The following is a 13,789-nucleotide window of genomic DNA, read 5'->3' on the forward strand; positions in this document are numbered from 1 at the left end:
TAACCGGCATGAGTGGTGGTGGTGGTGGTGGTGGTGGGGAATCGAAGAGAATGATGGTGGCTATGCTTTCTGCTTATGGAGGGGGTGCTCGGGGGGAATAATGGTGGATGTACTTTCTGTTTGTGGAGGTGGGTTCGGGGGGGCTGATGGTGGCTTTTTTTCATAGGTTCTGCAACCAATTATTTGGAAACCCCCCTTTCAAAATCCTGCGTTTGCCACTGCAGAGGGGGCTAAGAAGCCTTTCTGGTATCTGCAACTTTAGCCATACAATCAATAGACTGTTTCAACACCTGTCTCTCCTTTTTAGCTGCAGCTAATTCTGAATAGATATTCTGAATCATGCTTTTAAAATGATCTAACCAGTCAGGTGCCTGTGAACTATGTCCCTGAGGAGATAAGGAGCATTGTTCACACGAGGGACCCTGCTGAAGAAGCTGCTTTTTTTCGCAGCAGTGCGAATGGTTCCGGAATGCGCATGCGCAGCGGGCACAATGCGCAGGTGCGTCGCTGCCCGGTGACGGGGAACACTGTGCAGCAACTGAATTAAAGGAGAGAACGAACACTGCCGCGATCGCAACGTGATTGACAGGAGGAAGACGTTCCAGGGTGGCAACTGACCATTTTCTGGGAGTGGTGAGGAAAACGCAGGTGTGTCCAGGCGATTGCAGGGCGGGTGTCTGACGTCAATTCCGGGACCTGACAGCAGTGGGTAAGTAAGTCCAGACCTACTCAGAAACTGCACAAAATGTTTTTGCATAGCTCGGCTGCACAAGCGATCGCATCCTTGCTATGCAAAAATACACTACCCCACAGGCGGCGCCTAGTTGATCGCACGGGCTGCAAAAAGTGGCAGCATGCGATCAACTCGGAATGAGGGCCCATGGGGGTCATTCCGAGTTGTTAGCTCGTTATTTTTTTCTCGCAACGGAGCGATTAGTCGCTAATGCGCATGCGCAATGTCCGCAGTGCGACTGCGCCAAGTAAATTTGCTATGCAGTTAGGTATTTTACTCACGGCATTACGAGGTTTTTTCTTCGTTCTGGTGATCGTAATGTGATTGACAGGAAGTGGGTGTTTCTGGGCGGAAACTGGCCGTTTTATGGGAGTGTTTGAAAAAACGCTACCATTTCTGGGAAAAACGCGGGAGTGGCTGGAGAAATGGAGGAGTGTCTGGGCGAACGCTGGGTGTGTTTGTGACGTCAAACCAGGAACGACAAGCACTGAACTGATCGCACTGGAAGAGTAAGTCTCGAGCTATTCAGAAACTGCACAGAGAAGTCTTCTCGCAATATTGCGAATCTTTCGTTCGCAATTTTGATAAGCTAAGATTCACTCCCAGTAGGCGGCGGCTTAGCATGTGCAAAGCTGCTAAAAGCAGCTTGCGAGCGAACAACTCGGAATGAGGGCCCATGTCCACAGACATATTTACACAACTGAGAATACAGTTCACTGAAAACACCCCCACACAGACCCTAGAGAGCCCCTGGAGTGACACTGAGGAAACGAAGACAAGCACACAAACACAGCAGCACAGTGTGTGAATTCAAGTGTACGCCTGATATAAGTGCAGCGGGGCTGCCACTGGAGAGCTCCCCCTGTGCTATGACCCGCTGGTACCAGTACAGAAGTCTGAAACAGCGTGGGTCCCCGGAGGAGCAGCATGCATGCAGCAGGAAATGGTGCCTTCCGGCCTCTGGTCCCGCTCCGGGAAGCCCAGCCCCTTGCAATGGCACGCGGTCCCTGATGTTTGTTTCTTTATACTGGCCATGTTAATACACACAAAACAGTACACACAAAGCCTTGTTTGACAGTGAGCAGTGCTGACGAGAGCCAGTTTTGTCAGTGGCGGGCACCGCAGCGCGTGGCAAATGACCATGCTGCTAAAACTGCACCGGGACCCGCTAACCGGGACCCCGGTGTAATACTCACTGCACCTTGATCATCAGCATCTATTAGAGGGTGGCGGCTAGCTGCCAGCATGGGCACACATACTGACGATGTGTGATCAGCACCTCAGTAGCTCAGTGTCCTGTCAGCTGGGATTACAAACCATTAACCCTCAGGAGGTTGGTTCGGTCCGCCTTCTAAGTCCCACGAAGCAGGTAGACTGGTTGCCAGCCAGGGCTACCTGAAAATAACTAGCTCCTTGGGCACATTTTTCTAAATTTAGTCTGGTAGGAGGGGCATAGAGGGGAGGAGCCAGCACACACATACATACACTAAAGGTTTTAAAGTGCCAGGCTCCAGTGGACCCGATCTATACCTGCATGGTACTAAAGTACAAATCCCCAGTATCCACTAGGAAGTTAAAGTCAATATGGAGGCCCTTGTACAAACTGGCTTTGTATTACTTAAGCTGCTCACCCTCCAGTGTGTACTCGGAGAGAGTTTTCAGGACAGCTGGGAACCTTGTGAGTGAACGGCATTGGAGGCTACTTCCTCAAAATGTGGAAAAGATGATGTTCATCAAAATAAACTGGAAATTCCATGAGGAAGACCTTTCCCAGAAATACAGAGACATCTGTAATGGTGGATTCCAGCGAGGATGAATTAATATTGTGTGATGAGGATGTACACACTGATGAGGGTGAGGATGAGGATGGCAATGGCGATGACATCTTCTAGACACTGTAGAGCTGTTGCTTTAAGGCAGTTGGTAGCTTGTTTTTTGGTGGACCAAACAAACCACTCATTTCAGCCACAAGTGTGGCAGTCCTTGTCGCTGAAATGATTGGTTTATTAAACTGTGCATGTCCTGCTTAATATCCAACATAAGGGTGGGTGGGAGTGCCCAAGGACAATTCCATCTTGCACCACCGTTCATTTATCCCACTGCTGGGATATGCCTCAAACTGCCGTTTGTTTGTGCCGCTGCTCTGTCGCCTAGTAGTAAGTAACCAACCAACCAACCAACCAACCAACCAACCAGTTCGCTGCAGACTTTGACCTAAAGTGGATGAAAACAACATTGTGAGCTAAAAGGTGGTCAAAATTGTCTGCAAATCACTGGAAATTAATGTTATTGAGGTTGATAATACTCTATGGACAAAAAAAACACACCAAAATTATGTGATTTGGGTGTTTTTTGACAATTTTTGGAAAATAAAAATTCCAAATCCAAATCCCGTCTCGGCTGTTTGGCAAATCCAAATCCCACCGATGAATCCAAATCTAAATCATCGGGCCCAGCACACATCTCTAGTTAAAACAGGAGAAAGTAAAACTTAATGGAGAATGTCTGCAGGACGTAAAACATTCTGCAGTTGTGATCTGAGCACGGGGTGCAAGCATGGGGGAAACCTGTGAATTTGGCCATGGTTTAGAGTTTTATGGATGGATGTGATATACAAAGTATGGGGGATGTGGGGTGAATACTGATGGAAATATGGGCAGAATTGTACACTTTAACTTGTTAGATTTAGAACGATGAGGGATTACTGTTCTGCATCTGGGTAGATGGCAAAGTAAGGTTGGTAGAGTGAAAATCAAGGGCATACAATGAGGGCCTGGAGGATACAGGGAAGGGGAATTTGGGACAAGTCTTTGATGGTGATGAAAGGATGTAATGGTCAGTGAGTGGAAATGAAGAGACCTGAAAATGAGACGAGGAGCACTGTATCTGTCCTTGCAAGTGATAGAGTCTATCAACTACTATAACCCATAGGTTCTCAAACTCAGTCCTCAGGGCACCAAACAGATCCCAAACAGTTAATGTTTTCCAGGTCACCTCACAGAATGACAAGTCAAATAATCAGCTCCACCTGTGGATGTTTTAAAATGTGCCAGTGAGTAATGAATACACCTCCCGCTAGGTGGCCTACGAAACGTGGCTGTGTGGGGTCCTGAGGACAGAGTTTGAGAACCACTGCTATAACCCAAAGAAGGAAGTGAGGAAGGCGGTAAATCCAAAGACACACATAGACAAAGGGATCAATCTGACAGCTGAAGTGTCCTAACATAAGTGGAGCCAAATTATAGGAAGAACAAGAGCTAAGACTTAGAATTAGTGGAGGAAGAAATAGAACAAGGTTATTAGTAGTTTGCAAAAACATGTAAATTCTTAGGGTGAAGAAACTAGACAGCATGTATCCCAAATGTAGTGCATATGATATTGGCAACTGGAAGAGAACCCCTCTGCCACGGCCCACAGAATGTGGTACTTGGGACATAGAGTGGCCACCACAGGCAATGGTAGCTTCCACTGATAAGTCATGCTCTGGGTGTCAGACTTCAGTTAAAGAAAAGAGCTGGATTAAGGTGCAGCATAATACACAATGGACAGTTACTGTTAGGGGCATATTCATCAATAATTTATTTTACTAAAATATTGTGAAAACGAGATCTTTCACACAAGTTTCACATGATTTTAGTATCTCTTAAATGTATCAAACGATTTTGGAGGAGTTTTCATAAATCAATTTTTTTTTTAGTAAGCAGAAATGTAATCTAATCAGATTTACTAATGTTACATTGTAAAAAAAAAAATACCAGAGGGAGCCTTCTGATAATAATACCATCTTCAGATGGGGAAAGAGGCTTCCTTCTGTTTTCCCTACTCATGCTCTCCCTTTCCTGCATGCTGACAGGCAGAAGTGAGCACAGAGTCGGTTTCGGTTATCAGTTTGTGTTTCTAAATAGATCACAGGCTGATCACAGAGAAAGAAAATAGGTGTCAAATAAAAAATAAATAGAAATAAGCCTACCTGCACCCAGGGACCAGCAGGGTTAGGTTGAGGCAGCGGGAAGGGAGGGTTAGGGTTAGTTTATTTACATGCCCCTGTCGGGATTAGGGCAATCGGGATCTGACCGCCGGTATACCATACCCAATACCAAATGAGATATTGTATAGTTGATATGTTAACATAAGCCACACACAGAAGACCTGATTCAGAGGTGGATGCACATCCAGTTGCGTCTGCATCTTTGTACGCAGTCCAATGGCTGCATCTCCTATTCACCACTGGTGTACAAAGTAAACACACACCATCGGTCGCATCATTGAACTTCGGAAAAACTCCATGTAAACTGAGGATGTCAAACCACTGGGGCCAGTTGAACTGCGTACAAAGGCAAAGTTGGTGGCTGTGATACACAACTACAAAATGTACATTTCACTAACCACCTTCCGTTACCTCACATAAACACATACTGACTGTCAATCACCCTGCTTCCAAATTCTCACTACGACTGCAGTGTGTCTCAAACACATATGCAGTACCAAAAGATATTGCCCAACTGCACACACATTGGCATAGCATCACCCCTACGAATCAAGCCCAGAGTCTCAGTGGTATAGGACTTGAACATAGAAACAAACTTACCCTGCAGGAAGTTGGAATTGAAACAGAAATGTGTGCCTCCCAGCTGTAACCATGAGGGTTTCACCTAAAACAAGGAATGGCTGTCAATAAGCATTGTGACAATAGCACTCAAATCCACTGAAAACAGTGGAAAGATATATAAACAATGTGTATTAAACTATTAATAGAACAGAACAGTGGTTCCCATACTTGGTCCTCAAGGCACCCTAACAGTCCAGGTTTTAAGGGTATCCATAGCTGAGCACAGATGGTTAAATGAAGTTGTCTATACTAATTCATCACATGTGCCCAATCATGGTTGTCCTTAAAACCTGGACTGTTAGGGTGCATTGAGGACTGAGTTTGGTAACCTCTGGAATAGAACACTACTGTACATCCCATGGATTACCAATATCCAGTTCCTAATTTTCCTAAAACCTAATTTGGTGTAGTTACTGTAGTATCTCTCCCTGCCAAGGTTACTGGTCTACAATTTTCTGACTCTGGTATCTTTGATCCTTTATGCCAGCCATATGGAACTGACCCTGATTTGACAGGCTCTATAAACATAACAAATAATACATACATGTGGGTGTAACACCAGGGGGGAAATGTAATAGGGCGTGAGACTGAGAAAGTGAGAGATTTTGGTAAAATTCTCCTATTTTTTTTAAAGTGGCAATCATTTACATGGCAAAATCATCCTGGTTTTGCAATGTAAATGATTGCCACTTTAAAAAAACAGGAGTATTTTACCAAAATCTCTCACTTTCTGACTCTCACACCCTATTACATTTCCCCCCATGGCATAGGCGTGCGCAGCAAATTTTATTAGGGGGTGCACCATCGGAGAAATGTGTCTATCACCGCCTTTTGGGCGTGTTTAGCACCATCTATTGACGGTCAACGCAATATAAAATATCCACCCTTGTACCAATCCTAATAAAGCAGATACACTGTCAGATGTTGTGGTGTGCACCAAACAAACACCCCTGATGGCACTCACTGCAATTACACTGCTCCTCCTCAGCCTGGTCTGGCTGCCCCTCTCTTTCCCCTGCAAGCTGCAGCCACTCACTGATACTGACAGTCGCACACTGACACTGACATTCGCAGACTAGTACTGCTGCTGCTGGAAAAACGAGTGACGTGTCAATGCTGCTGCCGACCGCCTGCCAGTATTAAATTTGTCTTCCTAAGAGGAACGCTGGCTGCATGCTGATCCTCATCAGTGGCTGGCGTTGGCATAGCATAGAAGGAGAGAGGTGGGCATGTGGCAGGTGTGACGGGTGGGCGTGCGAGCAGCATGACGTAATCACATCACGCTGTTTTTGTACATGGAGGTGGAGCTGGGAGTTTGAAAGCTGGTGGCAGTGGCACCCTTGATTAACCCAGACATCCGGTCAGTAATGCAATCCTCACAGGGTGCAACGCAGAGGGGACAGTAATCAGCCTGCTCGGCGATCGCTGCATCAGGCATGTGAGATCGGGGGGTCAGATATTAGGGGGTGCCTGTGCGCACCAGGCACCCCCCCTGCGCACACCTATGCCCCATGGGTTGAATGTAATAGGGTCCAAGCTGCCGGAGGTGAGCGATTTCAGCCGAGAATGGCTGTATTTTTAAAGCAGCAATCATTCATAAATCAAAATCAACACGATTTTGCCTTGTAAATGATTGCTGCTTTAAAAATACATCCATTCTCGGATGAAATCCCAGACCTCGAGCAATTTGCACCCTATTACATTTACCGCCATGTGTGCCAGGCGATTTATCATAATGACCACAGCATCCCGACTATTAAAATGCCGATACGGGACGGGGTAATTTATTTATTCCTCCCCTGTCCCCTACCATAACTGGCATGGGGTGGCAGCTAGGGCTAAGGACACAGGGTGTTTCGGCTACGGCTAATCACATGGGTGGTGGCTAGGACTAAGGACATATGGGGTGGGTGCTACGGCTAACCCCCCTTTGGTGCAAAGCTTGCCACTGGGCCTGATGCGTGGCAAGCGCAGCGAGCCGGCGAGGGGCTTAGCTACCTCATTGCCATATTCCAGCAAACAGGATTGCGCTGTCGGTATACTGACAGCCGGCATCCCTTCTGCCAGTATATTATACCGCATCCCTGCTGAATAAACCATCACACTGATTAAGTACTGGGCTATTAACTGACTCAGGGGATACATTGGTGTGTGCATCACTCTGCCATACTACCGCTAGTTGTATACACATATTCCAACCATAACAAGCAGCAGTCTGCTGCACACACTTTTCGGCAGGGTTATGGGAAAACCTGGAGGAGCCCCTGGAAAATGGCAGCACAAACTGTAGCAAATTCCAAGGGGTGTGTGATTATAGGAGGGAGAAGTTTAAAAACATGTTATGTATATGTAATAGTGCATCTTTAAATGTTGCTCAAGCAAATAATAAAATAACATAGTAGGCTAATAATAGTATCTATAAAACATGAACATACACATAAAAATCATAGAAGGCAAATCCACTTTGTTACGGTGCTTGAAAACTACAGGGTGATTCAAAAGTCGCAGTACACCCTTTTGTTTAAAAAACTGTGCAGGAAATGGGAAAACTGGATACTCCAGGAAGGTATGGGTGAGGTGGGCTACCTTTAGGGTATGCACCGAACATGGGCGCCATCTTGAAATCGGCCATCTTGAATCTAAATTAGTTTTTTCAAATGGAAATAGAGTTGTGTAACATGTCAAACAACATCAAAATTTGCTGAAAAGTTTATTGCTGCAAACAGATTTGAAATAGCAGTTATGGTTCAAATGTTACAACATTTTTTTGTTGTAAGTAACTGAAGATGGCTTTGACAAAAGAGGAGATAACTAAGGTCATTTTGGTGTCTGGAGAACGAAGTTTCCGTGTCATAGCTGCAGATTTTAACAACTGACACCAAGGAAGAACTCCAATTTCACATAACACGGTCAGGTGACTAATTTCCAAATTCAGAGAAACTGGGACTGTGGCTGGCAAGTCACGGAGTGGTCGTCCAAAAAGTGCCACTGGTCTTTCTGGGTGGCCGGTTGTTAAAATCGGCAGCTATGACACAGAAACTTCATACTCCAGACATCAAAATGACCTCAATTCTCTGCTCTTTTGTCAAAGCAATCTTCAGTTACCTTCAACATAAAGGCCCTCATTCCGAGTTGTTCGCTTGTTCTTTTTCATTGCATCGCAGCGATTTTCCGCAAACTGCGCATGCGCAATGTTCGCACTGCGGCTGCGCCAAGTAAATTTGCTAAGAAGTTTAGTATTTTACTCACGGCATTACGAGGTTTTTTCTTCGTTCTGGTGATCGTTGTGTGATTGACAGGAAGTGGGCGTTTCTGGGCGGAAACTGGCCGTTTTATGGGAGTGTGTGAAAAAACGCTGCCATTTCTGGGAAAAACACGGGAGTGGCTGGAGAAACGGGGGAGTGTCTGGGCGAACGCTGGGTGTGTTTGTGACGTCAAAACAGGAACAAAACTGACTGAACGTATTGCAGTGGCAGAGTAAGTCTCGAGCTACTCAGAAACTGCTTAGAAATTTCTATTCGCAATTTTGAGAATCTTTCGTTCGCAATTTTGCTAAGCTAAGATTCACTCCCAGTAGGCGGCGGCTTAGCGTGTGCAATGCTGCTAAAAGCAGCTTGCGAGCGAACAACTCGGAATGAGGGCCAAAGTGTTGTAACTTATAAACCATAACTGCTAGTTCAAATCTATTTGCAGCATTAGACTTTTCAGCAAATTCTGATGTTGTCTGACATGTTACACTACCCGCTTTCCATTTGAAAAAACTGACTTACATTCAAGATGGTCGATTTCAAGATGGCGCCCATGTTCATTTCATACCCTAAAAGATAGCCCACATCACCCATACCTTACTGGAGTATTCAGTTTTCCCATTTCCTGCACAGTTTTTGAAACAAAAGGGTGTACTGTTACTTTTGAAGCACCCTCGGTGAGATCCCTACAAGTCTGCCTGATGTTTTAAAACCACATGGGCAAATGTACGAAGCAGTGAAAAGAGTGGAGAAGTGAGCCAGTGGAGAAGTTACCCATGGCTACCAATCAGCTGCTCTGTATAATTTTATAGTATGCAAATTATAAATGTTTTTTCAATGCTGATTGTTTGCCATGGGCAACTTCTCCACTGGCTGACTTCTCCACTCTTATCACTGCTTCATACATTTACCCTCTAATCACTTAAAAGGCAAAGCCAGGTTAGTTTTGCCTTTTAAGTGATTTCCACTTTAAAACATTGAACAGACTCGCCTGGATCTTGCAGGCTATTACATTTCCTTTGATTGGAGATAATAGTCCCAATCCTTGAAAATATATTTATATATATATTTTTTTTAGAATGACAATGTGTTTATTTAGCAGCAGAAAATTTGTTTTACAGTTATATTTAAGTCTACATTTTCATTCAGTAAGAGGAAATATAAATCTGTCATGAGAAGATACAAATTTGAAAAAATCCCTTTAGGTTTTATTGCTGTAATACTTTTCCTGGATAAAAAGGTCACAATGGGAGGGGATGGGTATATAGAAAAGCACAAACCTTAAGCCCCGTACACAAGGGGAGATGTGTGCTGAGAGATCTAGCACAGACCACTCAGCACACATCTCTCCCCTGCTCAGCACACAGCGCGATGTGTGCTGAGTGGGGGAAAGAAAATCCAGCGGTGAAATGAGCGACCTGCATGCAGGCCAATCTAGTACCGGCGATAGCGTGCACAGCTATGGGGCATACACACGGAGAGATCCATGATTAACTTCTAAGCAATCTAGTCAGATTGATTAGAATTTAAGCACGGATCTCTCCGTGTGTACCCCCCTAAAGTGAAAACCAGCACAATATGGGGGAAGGGAGGGGGTGGGGGGTTTAATAATAATAATAATAATAATATAAATATTGTATATGTATATAATACCTCAAGAACAAAAAGCACATGAACTTTAGGATTAGATGACAAAAGAAGCATTATATTTAAGCTGACCTAATATGTATATTACAAATCACTGTATGTAGTTTTATTAACAGTACTGGCAGTATCTCAGCATTAAGAGCATTCTTGGCATTACAAAAACAACCTTTGTTAGTACGTCAAATGAAACCATTTATTCTCTATTAAAACTTTCTCTTTAATAGTAATGACATTGACAATATATCACTTTGACCCATAAACCTAAGCAGCACTTACACGCTGTTCTACTTTCCAATTTTCCCCACTTTGTAGTTAAGACCCAACTATAACCATATTACATATTACTAATGAAGTAATACAACACGGTGGTGCAATGCCGTAACTAGACTTTTTGGTGCCCTGTGCCAGCGAGAGAATTGGTGCCCCCCTTCCCATCCTTTTTCTAATAGGGACATAAAGCGCATGCCTCGTGGTGAAGGGGCATGATAAGATGGATCCCAGAGAAAACCCATGCTATGATGCCCCTTCCCACATTTTATATACAGTATACACAAATCCTCTGTATATCACATTCATGCACTTAACTTGAGAGCTTGCTGTTATTCACTTACAATACCCATTATTAAATAACACATTTCAATATACTGCCATACCCAGGATTCATACCAATAACCTGTTGAATTCTAATCATTGAGCTATTATGATCACTATATGAAGCTACTGATACTTTGTAAAAAAAATAATCAGCATTGAAATTGAGCAGATCTATGTAGTGTGCAGCCACACATCCAATCTCTTGCAGCCGCACACTACATAGATCTGCTCAGTCGCAATGCTAATCACCCCTTCACAAAGTACAAGGTAAGCTTCAAATAGAATTCTCTAGCTTAGAATTATCTACCTTTCTCTTTAAGGGCAGATAGCTCAATGAATAGATTGTCTGACTGCAATGCCACAGGCAATGGGTTAGAATACCAGGTATGTCAGCATCTTCAAATGTAGTAAAGGACAGTGTGACTGAATAACAAAGAAATCTCAAGTTGAGTTCATGAATGTTGTGTAGGTATTAGCAACAGAAGGGGTGGGGCTAGGAAAAAGGGGCGGTCAGTAGATGCTGGGCTTCAAAAAGGGGGAATCTGCAAGTGAAAGTAATTAAAACAGATAATTGACAAGTGCCAACAGCGCCCCCTATCCAGCAGCGCTATATGCGGTGCCCCCCCCCCCCCCCCCACCCCCCCGCACACACCTAGTTACTGCTCTGTGGTGGTGTATATATACTATTACCGTTACTATAAATAAAAATATGTCTGACTGGTCACTTGTTATTATCCTAGTGCTAAATTGTTCCCCTCTGTGTTTGAAGGTCAAAATTCTGTACCCCAATCAGCATAAATACTTGGTTCTACATTCCAGAAAAGGCAAAATGTAGAATAGAGAAACAGACAGCATCTAGGAAAATCTTAGCAGGTTGGACAACGTATCAAGAGAGTTTTCAAGTACACTTGCTATTTTTAAAGGACAAAGATAAGACTATTTTATGGTATTGGCATTATCTTATTTATTCTAATTACAGTACAGCTGTGAATGTTTGCATATTTAGTGCCTTAGCTACAATTGCACCAACATAGGAAGTATGGGATATCAAAAAGTACAGATAAACACAGTGAAAACATATTTACATATATTACGCATAAAGAAACATGTTCAATTTTAGTTTGTATGACAGAAAATAGTCTAATCAAATTGATTGTTAAAGACGAGGAATGATACAAAGGATAGGATTTTTCATTTTACAGAAATATAAGTATCAAAGACTAATCAGATAAGTATACAGAATGTTCATGCAAGTGTTACATCTTGACCAATTCATGTGAAGGAATGGAAAGGTTATTTCCGGAGCTGCTCAAATTGCAGGTTTAAGTAGGTCCATTGTTCAGCTGATAAATGAATAGAGATTTAGCAAAACAATTTCATTGCTTGAGGAGATTCGATTCTTGGAGCTCATTTGTACCTGCAGTGCCAGGGATGGTCTCTAGCTAGGCATTGCTGGTTTGGGAACGGCTGTGAGGAACTTCTGTTTAACCCAATGCATGAACTGAGTGCGTGCGTGAATGTACAAGTCTCGCCATACTTCATGTTGGCAAGTATCCCATTCCTTGCACAAAATATTTCATGGCATCTGCCAGCTTTCCAGGCTGGACAGTTTATGGTAATACCTCGCAATCAGCCATTTTAAGTAGGGTTGTCCTAGTTTGGTCTAGTCTGGAGTTACATTCCACTACAATGTGGATTGCATGTGAGTTATCACCGACCACTAGCAAAGCATGGCACCTGAGTGTGCAGACTGAATTACTGGATGTGATAAGAGGTCTCTCTATATCAGGATCTTTGCAGCTGTTTAAGAATTTACAAAAAGGTGAAGGTTTTGTAGATATCTTGGGCAATATATATAGTCTAGGTTTGAATTAAATCACCATTTGACTGGAGTTCATCATAAAGAGGTGAGCCAACACAATAGTCACAATGGCCCTCATTCCGAGTTGATCGCTAGCTGCATTTGTTCACAACCGCAGCGATCAGGCTAATAAACGGCAGTTAGGCACATGTGTATGCGGCGCAATGCGCACGCGTGACGTACGGGCACAACAAATGATGTAGTTTTGCACAGACTCTAGCGATGCATTTCAGTCGCACTGGTTGCCGCAGAGTGATTGACATGAATTGGGCATTTCTGGGTGGCAACTGACCATTTTCAGGGAGTGTTTGGAAAAACGCAGGCCTGCCAGGGAAAAAACAGAAAGCAGGCGTGGCTGAGCAAACGATGGGCGGTGTGTGAATAGTCTGAAGTGATCGCAAATGCTGAGTAGATTTTGAGCTACTCTGAAACTACACAAATTTTTTTGCAGGCGCTCTGCGATACAACCGTTCGCACTTCTGCTAAGCTAAAATACACTCCCAGTGGGCGGCGGCAAAGCGTTTGCACGTCTGCTAAAAACTGCTAGCGAGCGATCAACTCGTAATGACCCCCAATGTTTGTTGTTCATCCAGTGAATTTGGAAGCTGCCCAATCCATCCCTTTGCACAGGGTTCAATATTTATTATCACAAGACCTTCCACCAGTTCTGGGTGATCAAGAGCAAATCTTGACAATACATAGGCATCAGCTCCAACACCAATTCCTATAATGGTTTTTAGGCTGACATGTGTTAAGACAGCCAATAAACATATCAGCCAGCTCCTCCATGGTCAGGTACTGGTATCCAGTCGCTGTGTCTCGCCCAGCGGCAGATGCTCTGCCCGGGACTGAGTGACTGACAATCTCGTACTGCTGTGCCTTTCAATATTTTCTAATATCAGTTATTTTTTACTAATGTACAGTATTACCATATTATATATTTTATAAAATTTATGCTTACAGAATATAAAGTATACAAAGCATCTGAAACAAAAAGGTCAATGATTTTAAGTAGGTACTGAAGACCCTAATCACATGAGCTTCATGAGCAATCAACATTTGACTTTCTAGTATGTTCCAGAAACCAGAAGTTCATA

The 13,789-nt window shown here is 43.7% G+C and overlaps 1 protein-coding gene and 1 pseudogene across 2 annotated transcripts in view; both read right to left on the reverse strand.

The window, feature by feature from the left end:
* The window catches only part of ARRDC4 (arrestin domain containing 4), a 97,297-nt gene that overhangs the window by 29,354 nt on the left and 54,154 nt on the right, over nucleotides 1-13,789 (reverse strand). For both annotated transcript variants that reach the window (XM_063925716.1, XM_063925715.1), the window contains exon 2: nucleotides 5,322-5,385. In XM_063925716.1, coding sequence (XP_063781786.1) covers nucleotides 5,322-5,374 — 53 coding nt within the window. In that variant the 5' untranslated portion in view covers nucleotides 5,375-5,385. The remainder of the gene's footprint in view (nucleotides 1-5,321; nucleotides 5,386-13,789) is intronic.
* The window catches only part of LOC134933795 (protein NDRG3-like), a 40,871-nt pseudogene continuing 39,397 nt past the window's right edge, over nucleotides 12,316-13,789 (reverse strand).

This window comes from Pseudophryne corroboree, chromosome 6 (genome assembly GCF_028390025.1).
Source record: "Pseudophryne corroboree isolate aPseCor3 chromosome 6, aPseCor3.hap2, whole genome shotgun sequence".
Lineage (NCBI taxonomy): Eukaryota > Metazoa > Chordata > Amphibia > Anura > Myobatrachidae > Pseudophryne > Pseudophryne corroboree.